This window comes from Opisthocomus hoazin, chromosome 22 (genome assembly GCF_030867145.1).
Source record: "Opisthocomus hoazin isolate bOpiHoa1 chromosome 22, bOpiHoa1.hap1, whole genome shotgun sequence".
Taxonomy (NCBI): Eukaryota; Metazoa; Chordata; class Aves; order Opisthocomiformes; family Opisthocomidae; genus Opisthocomus; species Opisthocomus hoazin.
In genome coordinates this window covers 8,740,695-8,757,203 of record NC_134435.1, presented here as the reverse complement: position 1 = coordinate 8,757,203, position 16,509 = coordinate 8,740,695, and the positions used below count along the sequence as shown (strand labels likewise).

Sequence of the window (16,509 nt, the reverse complement as noted above, 5' to 3'; positions counted from 1 at the left end):
TAGCACTTTTGCAGATACGCATATGTCTGTTAAACTACCATGGAAATTCTGACATGTTTTGAAGTCAAGACTACATGGACTTTTATGAGAAAGAGTTCAGCAGCACCCCCCAGGGACTCACTGTACCATTCTCATGCAAAAACTGATCACCCCGGTCTCTCTCTACGTCTCTAGCCTTTCACTGAAAGTAGATCCTACCATTTTTCAAGTAGTTGAGTCAGATTTGCAAAGTCTGCACATTCTTATAGTGGCCACAGTCTGCACATTCTTATACTGGCCACAAGCACTTCAAGCATCAGCTGTTTTTTTTTCTAAGTCCAGTTCCTCTTCTCTTTTTTTTTTAACCAAGTAGAAAATGTTAGAATTGTCCAGCATTCTTTTTTAAAATGACCAGCCCGTGACCCCCTGATATTTATAGAGTATGGACCATGATACTCTGAAAAATCAAGCATTAAAAAAAAATGAATCTCTCAAATTAGGTACTCAAATGTCTGAAATTATTTTCGGGAATATTGACTAAAATAATAATTACTTCCTGCTCTGCTTCACATCATTCTTTCAAAAGAGCCATAATCTCCACTTGTGAGCAGGAGAACTATTATATGCAGGTATTTGGTGGCTCTGTCGAAATTCCAGCCTAGTTCTTGCACGCTAATAAGTAAAAGTGCAGCCAAATATGTTTCTTCTGTTTATATAATTTTTTTCCTGGAATTTCAAATCTACAAAAAGCATTTAAATTGTTGTGGAATAGTTTGGTCACACTGGCAGGTTAGCCAGTGCTGTAACCCACCATAGCCTGGCCTGGGAAAGCCAGACATAAAGGAAATATGTGCTTTGCTTCACTTGGAAACAGAGGACTGGCACCCAGCTAGAGGGAAGCTTCCTCAGAGAGATGATTATGAAACCAGCCCTCAGTCTGGAATTGCACAGACATTTTGACATACTGCGTGAGTCAGAGAAACACTTTTGATGCGTATCTGAGCACCTTTGCCTGCAGAACTCCCATTGCATTGACACCGCTTCCCGTTCCAAGCCTCATCAGTTCACAAGGTATGATGCAACATCGTTGAAAATGTGCATGTATTTATTAGAGGTTACAGCATAAAATATGCAGGCACCTTGAAATATATTTCAGACTGTGACAGCAGGCAGAGTGACTGAATACATGTCAGAGGTTTATGATGAACTCTAAAGTGTCTTCATTTCAGAGGCCGCATCCTTTTTTACGGGCATCCTTTATTGCTTGATTTATTCTATCTGTAACCAACCTCTAGACTCATAGATTTAGACTCCTGGTGTGACGTTGCCTGAATGCCACACACCTTAGAACTCGACAAAATGTTCTGACAAAGTCATTGCTTGGTCCTCTCTCACTGTTCAGAACAATGCCAATGGATGGAGAGATTAAATGATACCCCACTGCTCAACTGAGAACTCATAAAATCAACATATTTGGTGGGTCCTTTAGAAAATTTGTCACATGCTAAGCAGGAAAGAGCAGGAAAGGACTAGGAGAGATTTAGTGTTCCATTTTCCACTCTCTTTAGCTGTACTGCCCTTGACGTTTTCAGTAAGCCCTTTTTTTGCAAGGAATTGGGCATGAACTGGTGCTGGGGATGAGGAACTGAGCCTAAGCAAATGACAAATTCTTCTCTTCTTGATACATTCAATTTGATCCCATACAGCAAAATCTGAGTGTTTACGGACATATGCAGGGCATAGATGAGCCAAGTGCCACGCGAAGGCAGGTCCCACATCCCAGGGCTGAATTCAGGACCCGAGTTGTTTCCAATGTGCAGCTCATGCAGAAACGCATACAGTGGGTTTACAAGAAGACCTCATTAACTTAAAGCAAATTAAACAGAAGTGATCAAGGCCCATAACGTTCTGTGTAAGGGCATCATTACCTCATGACTTCATGGGAACTTTTTTTTGAAAAAAGGCAAAGCATTGCCTACAGGATTTAGCCTCTTAATCACAGAATCACAGAATGGCAGGGGTTGGAAGGGACCTCTGTGGGTCATCTAGTCCAACCCTCCTGCCGAAGCAGGGTCACCTACAGTAGGCTGCACAGGACCTCGTCCAGGCGGGTCTGGAATATCTCCAGAGAAGGAGACTCCACAACCTCCCTGGGCAGCCTTGTTCCAGTGCTCCGTCACCCTCAGAGGGAAGAAATTCTTCCTCATATTCAGACAGAACTTCCTGTGCCTCAGTTTGTGCCCATTGCCCCTTGTCCTGTCGCTGGGCACTACGGAAAAGAGTTTGGCCCCATCCTCCTGACACCCACCCTTCAGATATTTGTAAGCATATATTAGGTCCCCTCGCAGCCTTTTCTTCTTCAGGCTGAACAAGCCCAGCACCCTCAGCCTTTCCTCATAGGAGAGATGCTCCAGTCCCCTCACCATCCTCGTAGCCCTCTGCTGGACTCTCTCCAGTGTCAGCCAGTTCTCAATCCACCTCACTGACCACTCATCCAGCCCACACTTCCTGAGCTTCCCTAGGAGGATGTTATGGGAGACAGTGTCAAAAGCCTTGCTGAAGGTTGGGTAATACCAACGTCAAAACTGCATCGGTAATCCCACATTACCAAAGTTTCTGTACTTCAAAAAGTATTAGTGAATTAAGGCAATGCCTGCAGTATGACACACACCTAAAGGTTTGGATGTGTTACCCAAATCTCCTGGCACTGTATGGTTGGGACCGGGTTTTTCCACTGTGCTCCCAGCACAGTTCCTTCTGCCCTGTGGGAACAACAACTGATTATCTGGTACTGAGAGGTTTGGAGGCTTTAGATAGCAATGAATAGCAATTAGGAAGGACTTAATTTTTGTACCCTAAAAGGCTCTGTCAGAAATGTCATCTGTAATTAATTAGATGTGTATAAATCATATAAAAGCCTCTTAAAGTCAAGTAGTTTTTAACCCACTGAACTCTGGGTTTCAGCCCTGAGCCTGAAAGCTCAGGACCTTTTCACAAGTTTCTCGGTGCTTTCCAGGTGATCCTTCTGGCAGCACCTGAGTTTCCAGAATGAAATTCTTTAGGTTTATAAAAAAGCTTCCATCTTTAGACAGAGCTCCTCAGCTGATTCTTGTAAGATAGCTTGTTTTTCTAAAGAGGCTTTTATTGCAGTAAGAGTTTATTACAAACCATTTCACATGCACCCATTTTCAGTCATACCTTGTGGGTCATAAAAGAGAGAATTTAATTTCAGAAACCTTAGGAAGCAATAATAATCTTTAACCTCTGGCATCATACAAGAAGATACTGGATATTTTCTATCAAAATGAACAGCTCTAATAACCTTCCATTAATATCCATTTATATTTATTACTCCTTCATTAAAGTTAAGACACCAAATTCTCACTACAAAAAATTAAATTGACATTTTACTTCTTTCTCTGTCTTTTAAAATGTTAATACTCATGGAAGTGGACAGGACGTGACATATTTTTATCACTGCCACACAGTTCAGCACTACCAGCATAAACTCTTTGTGTCTTGCTTTTTACCCTTATTATATCAAATATAAGCAGATTTTCATTGAGTTCACTGGCAGGAACAGCAGCACACCCCCTCATTATCCAGCCCCCTCAGCAGTTCCCCAACTCACCAGGAGGCCATTTCCCCTCTGTTTTACAACCTCTTTTATGTTCCTTGATGGCCTAAGTTTGGAGGTTTTCTGGTTTACTTTCTTGCTTGATTCCCCCATGTCACTTTGTAACATGTCCTCAGCCAGCCATCCCACGACCGTACTTAATGACATGAAACCAGGCAAGGAGGGAGAGAATGTGTTTTTCTTTTTGTACTGCGAAAAGCAAGAGATAACTCATGAACCGAGGCCAAGTCAACACGAGAAACAGAGAATTGCAGCTGAGTTTCAGCTGGCAAAATTGCTGCCAGGAGGGTCTCAAGAGCCCGACACCCGTTCGTGTTAGCCTAACCTGGGGAAAAGCTCCTCTCCTTCTGCAGCTACTGCCCACTCCCAGGAGATTTGCTCCTCCACTCTAGAGAACCAAGCTGTATTTCTGAACGTGTTTTTTCAGGCTTTCTTGGAGCCGCTCACCTGCTTTTTTGGCCATGACTGGGTTGAAATCACTTTTCTGCTTCCTCATCTCCTGCACGGTCCCAAAGCCACACCACACCATGTGAAACACACGCTTGTAAGTTTGGCTTCTTCTACCCAAGGACACAATGTCCTTGTGCAGCTGAAGTAAAACACAGCATTATTTTACTTGCCAGCAAAGCAGTGTGTACGGACTGAAGTATGTATTTATAGCAGCCACCTCTGCTGATGGATGAAATGGTGGCTGCCACTCTGCCTTTCAAACCAGCAGTGCTCCACCTTTAATATGGTGCTTTCACACGTTTGGCCTCAAAAAGATGCTGCTTATTTCAGCGAGTCACTCCAGTGTCAACTCATTTGGGAACCAAAGCAGGGGACTGCCAGCTTCAGAAGCGTCAGCAGAATCTGGAAAGGAGGTGGCGAAGTCCACAGGCTCTCGGCTTTACTAAGATGGAGAAGAGAAAGAGGAACCACCTGCCAGCTTCTGCCCATGACGCCAGCACAAGTAGCTTCTGCATTTCCATTTCCTCCCTTCACGGGACACGAGCATGCAAAAGGTGCAGGAAGGGTCACTGACCGTCTCCAGTCCAACGCTGCTGAGCCAGCTCACTTCTGAGCCCGGAAAGTGCAAGGCAGCACAAAGCTAATGCTCACACATTAATAATATATTGTTATCGCCCTTCTAGATGAAGTAGAGACCAGGGGAGCAACTGTGGGTTGTGCAGGGGTCCCCAACGAGGGACACCGGTTTGACCGCTGAGTCATACTTAGAAAGGGCTTCTCATGAGCCACAAGCTGCCTCCACGCCGAGAGGCAGAGCAGAGTCCGAACACCAAGAGAGCAGGGAGTGACATTCCTTTAGTATGAACTCAGCAACACTATTTGGTTGGAAATTATTACTATTCAAAACAGCCAGAGGTGCCACAATAACCCACGGGATAAATCCATACTACAAAATACACATGAGGAGTAGAACAGCAGCAGTCATCACACATTAAAAAGATAAAATCAATTCAAGTCATGAGGAAAGGACACAGCTACTCCTGTTTGGCCTAGAGAAAACAACTCTATTCCACATGAAACATAAATTCAGAATAAAGATTCTGTAGGCATAGTGAATATTTATGATTTCTCTTAATAAGTATACAAAATACTGCTTTAAAAAGAAAGGATGCCTTTACAGTTATGGACAAATCTTTCTCCTCTCTTTAATAGGCTTATGCAACAGCTATTGATTCCTGACTACAGTCTGAAGTACAATTAGTGTATTTGTAAAAGCATCCTTTTTAATCACAGTGGACTTGTACAGCTCAAAGTACCTCACTGACACTAAATAATAAGTATTATTGCCTTGACACAGCCAGACCCTCCGGCATCAGCGGACAGCAGCAGGAAACAAAACCCCAAGGAACTCCTCACTTGGGCAGGAAAGCATCTGAACTGTCCTTCCCTATTTTGCACCAGGTTAATGACAAGGCTGTGTTAAACACTCAGTTTTTAAGGAAGCTGGTTTGGAAACTGCTGCTCTGCAGCAGGTGAAACCCCAGCTGCGGTTCCCGTGCTGGGCTCTGCACGGCTGCGGTGTGGGGAGCTCTGTTTGTTGCAGGGCTCCCAGGCTCGCGTCTGAAGTCTCGGTGGGGAGATAGTCTTTCCTTAAAAGCAGGTACCGAGTGCTGAGTAAGGCAAAGATTTTTATTTTGCCTGCTTTACTCTTCACTTCGGATTTTAGAAATGCGAGATATACAGCTGGAGAGAAGTATAAAGGGATAGAGAGAAATATTACAGAAAACCATGTATTTTTCTACCCAAAAGCAAACATGGTGCTCAGTGGATTACATTCCTCTCATTTCTTTAAGATAAGAACACTGTTCAAAGGAAAATCTCCTTCTCTTCTGAGCTATTCAGTCATTTTGAACACGATTACATCCTAAATATCAAAGTATTTGCAAAGGATTGGGATCACAGTGATAGGGGGGCAAGGTGCTTTCTTTGCCACCTTTCTATTTGCTTCTGTATTTCATGCTCAATATCCTTGGTACAAATAGCTCTATCTTAAGTACAAATGTTATGACAGAACCATAGTTACTGAGCCTCTCGCAGAGCATTACAAATGCCACATCCCAGACCAGCGCACCAACTGCTCCACGGCGCAGCGTCTCCCGACTAACTGACCGAAGGGCAGCAGGAGCAGAGTCTGCCGCCAGGCCAACACGTTGCCCAGCTTGCACCGAAACAAACGCTGGCTTGCTTGCCCTTCTCTCTGGGTGGTTGTCTAATGATTGCATTTAGGACACTTACGGCTGCAGTTAGTCAATAACCTGTAGATCCTATCACAGCTGACACCCCAAAATGGTCCTCAGAGCCTGCAGACCAGTTATTCCTCCCAGGGCACAAGCAGTAAGGCATGCCACTCCGGAACACGGCAGTCATCTTTAATCATGATCAAAATGTAAATGAAAGCTAACATTTTCTATAAACATCTACATTCTAGAAGCTAAAGGGTATTTTCATCATTTTCTGTAAGACCTTCCAGGAAATACCACCTCAGGGAGCAGACTAACCTACTAGAGAGATACATCATGTTAGATGTGTCACCGCATCCTTTTCATCAGTCCACAGTCAATATTCTGTATTATACGAATAACTAATTAGTTTCGCAACTTATTTCCACAGATGCCATTGCAAAATCTATCTGAGGAATGTCATCTGCACTTGAAAGGAGGACAAGCATTGTAATGAAGTATTAAGCCATTTCACCTGTATGAGTCTGCCATGGAGTGTGAAATGGCTATAATTCACATTTTTAAGACCTCGCATTTATTAGCATCTATTTTCTACTCAAGGTTAGCGGTGTGCTGCAGTTAAAAAAAGCAAAAAAAGCTCAAATTTTTGTCATTGGAATGGATATATGTGTGTGTCTGACTGTACAGATTGGTCACAGCGACAGGGTTTCTCTGAAGTCCCAGAGCACTTCTGGCTCACACGCCTTCGTGAACAGCACTCGAAGGTTAGATGAATGCTCTGACTATGGAGCAAGCAACATTCTGCTCTTGGAAGCTAATGACAATCCTGGGCGCAGCACACCTAGGCAGGATACAGATCTTGTATACAAGAAAGATATTCATTCTGAGATAACCGTCAGGACTGATGATTAGGATCTCCTAGAAAAGAGCTTTGTTTGCATTAGAAACCCCCTACAGAACAAATGCAGAGAGAGAATAATGAACCAGGCTGTTGTATTTTATTCAGGGCCCAGGAAAATCTGAACTAGTCTCTGTCTGGAGCCACTGCTCCAGTTGCGATTATGCTGCTTAATTATATGCAGAAGAGGAGCCTTGTGTATTCTCCACCAACCTCTAAATAAAAGGGATATTTCCACCGCTCTCTGTCCCATGGGCTATCCCGTTTGGCAGTTACTTCATTCAGCAGTCTGCCCCCTTACGTCCCTATTCCCACTCCCCTGTTTTCACTCGAAGGGCCACGTAGTTCTGCTGGAACATGCATGGTCCCGAACCCACACACTCCTGCAGCACAGGGACACGAGCACGCCCGGGGAGAGCCACACACCCCACTGCAGGCTCCTCAACCACAAATTCTGACTGCTTCGTCTTTTTTCCCTAGCTTGAGCCTCTCTCCTGTTTTACTTCAGCAATAGACTGCATTCGAAACACCTCCACGCCAAGCTCCCCTTCCTGCCGAGCCTGCTTTCACTGTCTGCTCGCCCCCTTGGAGAGGAGCTGCCCGCCGGAGACAGCCGGGAGAAGTCGGCAAAGCCCTGCCAACGCCTCTGCTGCTTCCCAGGCGTGTGACTCCTGAGTATCTGACCCTCAGCTAGGCTTCGCCTGCTACAAAAAGGGAAGGAAAGGACATCAAGAGCTAAATTCCCCCCTCTCTGGTGCTGGGTGTGAAAGAGGTAAAGGCCATTAACAGCAGATTTGCTGGGGTGAGGAAAGTGAACAGCACCCCCCCCAGCCTTCTTTGCAATAGAAATACTTTGGCAGATGGAAAGCCCCAACAACCAGCTGCCTCCTTAACTCCAAGCCTTACATCCATTGGTATAGAGAGATCTTCATGCAATGCCCACCAGAAGCCTACGGAAAGGCTGCCTTTGATTTGGGAGGGCTGTGGCTTGTTTTCGGTACCAGATGAACAGGCAGCAGCTTTGAAGGGATGTCAGCAGGAGGAAAGGCTAAAGCAAAGTGGCCATGGCTGTGAAATCAGTGTGAATTCTGCTCTGAGAAAGTCTCCTCCAACAGAAGGCGTTTCAGGAAACCTTGGCTGTCACAAGAAAATTCTTAGATCAGATGGGGCCTCCTAGATTAGAAACTGGAGAGTGATGGGGACTACTTCCATCGAAAAGAAACTCATCGAGTCCACTTAAACGAGCTGGAAGTTTAGAAACTGGGAACCTGTCCTCTCATTTCAGTCTACGCTAATAGGTATGTGTTGACTTTAGCAGAGATAGTCATATAAATCCAGCCATCTGTGTCGTAAGAAAACAGTTCTATTTGTGACAATGTGGAAAGTAAAGCTCATCTCAAGGCAGAAGTCTGTTGTCTTTTAAGCTGGTAGGACTACCAAAAGTACTGGGATTGCACTGGTATAACAGAGCAAAGAATTGCATCCTTTCTGGTAAATCAATCAGAAAATAACGCCCGCTAGATACAAGGCTACATTGACCACTCTTCCCTGGCTGACACCTCACAGGAATCTCCAAGTGTTTGCTGTAAGCTAAACAGTGTTTCAGTATCACATGCTAGTCCATTTCCCACCAATTGCTTCCTCTTTCATACCATTAATTTTCTGCATTTTCTCTAATTTTGGTGTCTTTATTAATGAAATGGGGTTTAGACAGAAACATTATTTGTGTTCGTACTTACTGAAAATGTCTCTGCTGCCTTGTGAAACACAGCTGAGTGAAACCTTCATTCCGTAAGAACTATTGTTTTGCAAAATGACTATTGTTACATTAGCTGAGCACTGTATTTAAATTGCTTTTTGTTACAACGAGTCTCACTTGGACTATTTGGATAGTTCAGTATTGTACATGGTAAGCCAGAACTGCACTAATAAAATCAAGCTGCAAGTACATTTCATCTGCCATTTGGTACTTTCAGTGCTTCATAATTAACTTTGGTCAAAAATTACCCCTTCAAGCCCAAGGGATTAATTCTCTCTTAACTATATTTATGCATTATAGGATAAACAGTCATCCCTTGCTTTCCTGGCCTTGGATGAGCGGTTTACTGCATTTTTAACCTACAATAATCGTGGATGAATTCCAGGTGTGTTCTTGTCTCACCTGGAGCAAATTTCATGCCGTCTGATTTCTTTTTATTTAACTCTGGGAACAGAAATGCCCTAAGCCATGATTCCATGCTCCGGGTGCCCCTGGTGCTATTGGGAAGGTACCTACATGACCTCTGAGCCCAGGGGCCAGGACGGATGCTACAGCGCAGTGCCCATCTGGCGTACACCCTCCCAGCTTCCAGCACTTAGCAGACGAACTACATCCTCCTGATATTTTTTTCTTATATTGGATCACCCATTTTTTTTTTAATCCCCTCCTCTCAAATTATTTTCCTTCTTATTTACTCACTGGCTAGCCTAGACTCTATCCCTTGTCGATCCTGTGTTTGTCAGACAACTTCTGTTAGCCTCTCCTTGGCATATATTTGCCTTTTGGGAGAAGATAAATAGAGAAAGGCAGGTGATTCCTGCCAGTGTCAAGTAGAGGCTCTCAAGACAGGCTCTTGCCGAGTTACCTGGGCAGCACTAAAATAATCCGCTGAGAAAAGGTCATCTTGAATTCAACATTTATACATCAGCAATCACGTTACCGTATGTCAAAGACACTAAGCTGCATTAAAAAGAGTCAATGCAGATGAGTACAAATATTTCAATGTCCTAACAAATCTCCCAAGCCATCCCTCTAAACTATTTTGGGATGATACTGGGCAATGTTAAACACTCCAAGAATATGTTTATTTTCCTTTTTACTGTTCGTGACCAGTTTAGAACCAATGAACAACTACCAAAAGGTTCAAGAATCTAAAACCACTTTAAGTCAGTAAAACCATGGAAATGTCCATAGGAGTATGTCAAATAGTTTTGCAGCCATTTCTAGTCTTAGGTCATTATTAAAGAATATTCTAGATCCCAAATAAAAAATATGAACCACTATTAACACCCTGCATGCAACAAGACATTTATGAGCTCTGGCATTTCCATTACAACTGATTCTGGGGCTGAACAGAATTCTTGTTTTAGGACACATGAGTTTCTCTGCAACATGGGAGAACACCTCCTGAGAAGACTCAGCAGCAGAGTCCACACCTGGCCGAAACCAGCACCAAACCAATTTTTGCAGCCTTGTGGCTCTTGGATGGGCTTGGCATGTGAGGAAAAAGCTCCGCACATATATTGCCACCTGAATTTTCTCCGTCTAAAGCATTGCAGACAAAAGTTTTTTAAGGGCACTCGGAAAAGGGGACCACCCCTTGCCAGTTCTTCAGGATGGTGATCACCTTGCAGAGCAGCCAGTTACTAATAAATGAACTGGGCTATAAGAATCAAAGACCTTTTGTCAGCTCAATGGGGACAGAAAGCCTGCTGAGAACATGTGCGCCATCACTCGAAGCGTGGCTGTCTTTGCGACACATGGGCACGACTGCAAGCCTTTGGGAGATGGGAGGAAAAGCAGGAAAGAAATAGAGACGACTGGCACGACGGCACGCTGCCTATCTTGCAGGGGCAATCAGTCTGTCTGTTAAGGAGAGGAGGGGGGGAAAGAAGACATACAGATGGTCTGACTCCCAGTGGTGACAGGAGCAGTTGGTCTCCTCTCTTCCTGATAGTGACTGTCGCTGTCACCTTATTTTGAAGCCTCCTGAAGAAGAAGTGGGAGTCAGCATGGTACTGAAAAGAGCAAATGGATAAATCACATAACTAATCGTAACCATTTGGTAAAGGAAGAGTGATGGAGGTTGGGGATGTCTGGCGACAGCCTGCAATAGCTGAACTTACACTTTCCCACCCCAAGAACTTCAGCCTAAGGAGGAAAGAAAGTTTGCACTATTTATTACAGAAAAAGGTCTTTTAGAGTCAAACCAGCTACTGAGTGCATGTTTACAATGCTGCTTTTCTAGCAGTGTATGACAGCTTGGGGCCCACAGGCTGCCACCTCATCCAGTCCCATTTCACTGCAGCATCTTTTGAAATAGGCCGAAAGGACACCTTACGCACATGCACTGCTATCAAAATAGGAAGGTGCCAAAAAACGTTCCCCCAGAGTAAGATTATTTTATCTATTAACTCTGTACCGCACCCAGAAGGCACCATTTTACCTAAGAAGCAGCCAGTGCTCCGACGTGTGCATGTGTAGAGAGAGAGACGGATGGTTCTCGGTTTGGGGAGGAATAGAGCATTTGCTCTTGGGAAACCTTGCTTTGTCTACCCAGTGCTACCACTGGCTCTTCTCTTTTCAGGGTGGTGGAAAAAACATTTATTTTTGCCAAGATAAAATTTTCAGAAGCACACAAAATGTTTTAGGACCCTGTGGGACTTTCTTTTCAAAGTAAATCCTATTCAATTATTTTCCTTAAAAAAAACACCAAACACAACCAGATTTTTAAAGGTTTGTTTTCACCCAGCCCACTAATTTCAAAGAAAGTCAGTTAACTAACAGCTTGCTACATCAAAAAAGTGAAATAACAACATGAATTTAAAGCAGATCAAATATACCCAGTGAAACCCTAGGATGGATACTGCCATTAATTCATTTCAATTTCTTTTAGCTTAATTCTCTTTGGAACAGAAGCATACTCAATCAGATTAAGGCCATTTTAATTCACATTTGTCCCCTTTAATATGACACCCTACACTTATTTGGATTAAATTCCCCTCCCATGTTCAGAAAAGCCCTAAGTAACCACAAACTTGGACCCAAATCTTGCATCTCTCTTGCACTACTGAAAACGGGACCTGTTTTTTTTAAGTTACTTAGATGCTATTGGATATTTTAACCATGATCTTGCCTTGTTTTTTTTAATTTTTCTGAAAATGTCAGCAAAGATGGGCTGTACAAGAAAGCTTTTGCCACCTGAACCTCACCTACAAATCCAACCATCCCGCTGACTGCTTCATTTGCTTGCTCTGCCCGGAGAACAGCAGGGTATGTGTGCTCTGCCCCACCGCACCCTGCCCTCCCAGTGCTCCTTCCACCACAGCAGACCCCGGAGCTACCCCTGCAGCTGCGCGTGAGCCTGACCAAAGACCCCGTTTCCTCTTTTTTTTAAAGGAAGTATACCAAGATTGGTAAAACCACAAGGCAGAGTTAAAGTCACTGCATGGAGAAAGAGAACAAACTTTGATAACAAATCGAATCACATCACCACTGCACTTGTTGTCTGGCATCTGATCCCCAGAGTGCAAAATGGGAACAATTAGCGTGTTTCCAGACAGAAACTGAAAGACAGAGATGAACCCAAGGGAAGGAAGCCAGGACATTCTTCATCTTCCACGGTGACCTAGCTGGGTCGTAACTATCCCGGGTACCAGAGCAGAGAGAGTTAATGAGAGGTCCTCCCCCATCTCGGTGCAGCCGCAGTAGATCTGCAGCACTCCTGCACAACTTCAGCTCTCTGAAGATTGCTTCATCCCCAGCATTTTCCAGGAAAGAAGAGTTTGCAACCCAAGACCTAAGGACAAGATGCCCTTCAGGAGACTTTTTTCACCTTTTCTCTCCCTATCTTTTTCTGAGGAAGGATAATTAGAGCATTGACGGCAAACCCGTACAGCCCTCTGGGTCAGAAGATATCAGGAGATTCAGTCAATAATTTATTAGGCCATATGATTCGTCTCTTTTCAGAGACCAGTCATCCAAACTAACCTGCAGTGTCACACTTTTTTTTAAATAAATAGAATGGCCAGCACTAGCTTGAGGGCAAAGCTAGTTCTCAGGAGCCGTGCTGTTTATTCCCTCCCGATACATGGCTGTCAGCAAGCGGCATCTCTGCGGGTGTCAGCAGTTACATGCATGCACAGCTACACCCTGCGTAGGTCAGGGAGGGTCTGCATTTCTGCAAGACAGATAATGCTGGAGAGCATTATCCTTTTGCTTGCTGCTACTCCCTGTGATTCAGCACGGTCTCCAGCACCTCCCTGCACAGCCAGCAAAAGATTTCTCTATTTTTTTGTAAATGTTGAGCCCAGGGTACGCAGAGCATGGAAATGATGCTCTCATGACCCATGATTGCCTTTAGCTTGGTCATACTACTCGTAAACAGGGCAGGTCCCTTCTCTTCCATGGCATCCTCTCGGTGATGCCTTCCAAAGTCAATCCCCAAGCTCCTGTGCAAAAGCAGAAATGATGCCCAGCAGTACCCATAACTTCAACAAGGCGCCACTGAGTTACCGTTAAACCATAGTCCAAAGTTTACCTTAGTTCCTTGAAGGGGTCTGCCCTGACATTGGGAGTTTCTATAGATTTAGGGAACACTGTGCCTTCTGCTCCTGAAATCACAAAACAAAACAGAAGACAAATTGTAAACATCACAAGCTGTTATCAGGGGATTGATTGTCAAATCATACCTAGGTGCAATTTAACCCATAGCCTGACCCCATTTCTCTCTTGCACACATCCCTTCTGTTCCCATGAACAGCCAGACCTTGATCACCTGAAATTGGCTGCCTTGATTAGAACTGGGATTTACCTGTAAACTGCACTTCTGGCTGTAAAAGCAGCTGCTTGCACCCGGAGTGTGGGAAGTGTTTGCCGACCCAGCTGGTGCAGGGAGCTTGGAAAAGATACTCCCTTGGTAACCAGGCATCTAACCCAGCTACCTCCCTCACTAACGAACCTGGATGCATGTCATGGCATTACTTCTTTTGCTGGGCTCTGAAAGATCCTCAAAGGAGAGAAGTAATTTTGGGTTGATCGCTGGCAATGTCTCCCCCGTCAGGCTGTGCTGCTGCCTGGGGAAAAGGAGGGAGGTGTCCACCCGACGACACGCAGCGCAAGCAGGCAGCAGGCTTGGCCACTGCCTCGATGTGTCACCCAGAAGTCATTTAACTTCTGCATCTTTTCCCCCTCTTTTACAGATGGTGGGGAAGGCAGCACTATCCTCATTTGTGTGTGTTTTTAGATCGTGAGCTGTAAACTGCTAGGCAATATGAACAGCTTTCCTAAGTTTCAGGCCACTGCAATCCTCTTCTGTGACCACCTGCATAGCCCAGGTTGGGCCATTTCGCCCAGCCATCCCTGCACTGGGTCCGTATTTGTGACCGAGCCACACTGTGTCTCTCTAGCAAGATGTGCTCTCCCAGTTTCACTATTTTAAGCCAAAGGCAGCCCATGTCACCCTCTGGTAAGCCTGTCCACTAATTGTTCTAATTTAAAAATGTGCAACTAATCTGAACTGGTCTCACTTCAGCTTTCAGCCACTAAATCTTCTTGTGTCCTTGCGTCCCACCCAGTAGTCCCTTCATGAGCAGAGCACCCTCCGTCTGCAGACAGTTACCGACAACGACCCAACCACCCCAACCTCCTCTTTGACTCTCTGAAAAGTTACAGCTTTCTGAATCATTCACTGTGAAGAGGATTTTCTGGACTTCTCATTGCTCTTTTCTGAATGCATTCCACTTTTAAAATCCTCTGGTGGGACACAGGAGTCCCCAAGTGCTGTCACTGGTGCTCTGTGCTGCAGAACATCACTTTCTCACTCCTGTTGAAACTTCGAATTAGAACACAGCTAAGAATGGTATTAACTGCCTTACACACAGCAGTGTGCTAGAAATTAATATTCATGCTCTCTAATGTATAGCTGCCTACCCAGTGAGCAAGTATGACCTATATTCTTAAATTCAGACCTGTAGTCTCGTGTTCAGACGCACTGTGAACAATTAGCCACTCATTATCTGTATTCATCACAGCAATTTCAGAGTCAGCATGCGAAAGGCACCAGTGGCATTATTTATTTCCTTAATTTTTTCTTTGATAAAGCTATTGGTGCAAGCTACAGATCCTGATGAGCCCTTTTACGTATGCTGTTTGAGATCTCTCTTCACACGTGCTATTACAACTGTTACCTATGTGCAGTCTGGAAGTCACCACTATAGAATAAGAAATGTTCTGAGATGATGCAAAACACTTTAATATGACAGCCTTCTGTAACTTCTGCTGTAAGTGAGAAACACCTGTGGCTTCAGCAAGACTACATTCTCTTTGCACTGAAATCAGTTCACAAAGCTGATCCACTGTGTTAAAGAAAAAAAATCAGAATGAAAATAAGCACTCTAACTTTTATAAAAAAACCCCAACTCTTTTTTAACCTAGAGAAAAACAAAGTAATCTTAAAGATGATAAAAGCAGTCTAAAGTTTGAAGCTTTATGCTTGGGAATTGAAATTGATCCTATGGCACAACACAGATATTTAGCTCTTAACTTTACTATCAGCCTTCATCGTTACAAGTTGTCAGAAGCAGCTGTAACTTGCCAGCCATGAAGGTTATTATTATCAGATCTGTCCTCTCTCAACAGTTGCCAAATGATTTAAGTCTCTGCTTATCCACACAACCGCCTTGGCCATTAGCTTTGCAACGAAACTTAGCAAAAGACGCAGCCCGCACATCTCTGCATAAAAACGCCAACGATTTTCAAGGGGAGGAAGATGAGCAGTGCGGCTGCAGAGGTGCACACAGACATTCTTGTACCTCTTCTGCCTGGATTGCTTACATGGTGACTTTATGCTGGTAATTTTAATTTCTTTTTACACGCTTTAACTCAGCTACTTACGTTACGCAAAGCGCAAAATAAGGATCTGCACGTAACCAGAAATGCCTGCAGAATAAGGAGAACTTCAGCATATTTCTAATCACTTGGGGTTTTCCAGGCTTTCACTGTTTAATTTAAATGCAGGAAGCAACTTTGGAAACAAAGCCATTAAAGTCTCCAATTCAGTCATTTCAGGAAGGCTGAAAATGAAAAAGCCTGCTACTTCTTGCCTCCATCTCCTTATTTTCCTTTCCCTACACACAGTTCTTAAACCTTCTTCTCCTGTCTTCTTTATTCCCAGATCCATGGAAGAGTCCCTTATGCACTGGGAACAGGAATGAGGTTTCCAAATCCTTCTGTTTCTCTCCTTTGATACGAATTAGCAGCGATCACTACCTGCCTTGATAAGGCTTCCTGCCTGACAACATCATTTCTCATTATTCTGTTTTAAGAACACAAGATTTCCCAAAGGGCCACCTGTCCCTGTCACCGAGTAGGACAGCGGCCACGAGGGGATGCTGAGGGACCAGGACTGAAACATCCCTCCCTTGACTCTGGCTGTCAGCGTCTGAGGGGCTCCTTGAGCCGGCCCTGTCATCCAGCCACTGGAGAGACACAGCTAAGCTTCCCTCACCTCACCTAATTATCATCATAAGTGTCCCCATTTCTGTAG

The 16,509-nt window shown here is 44.3% G+C and overlaps 1 protein-coding gene across 9 annotated transcripts in view; it reads right to left on the bottom strand.

Moving 5' to 3' along the window:
- SGCD (sarcoglycan delta) overlaps positions 1-16,509 on the bottom strand; it is a 359,505-nt gene that overhangs the window by 30,013 nt on the left and 312,983 nt on the right. For all 9 annotated transcript variants that reach the window (XM_075441531.1, XM_075441526.1, XM_075441532.1 and 6 more), the window contains one exon: positions 13,504-13,576. In XM_075441531.1, coding sequence (XP_075297646.1) covers positions 13,504-13,576 — 73 coding nt within the window. The remainder of the gene's footprint in view (positions 1-13,503; positions 13,577-16,509) is intronic.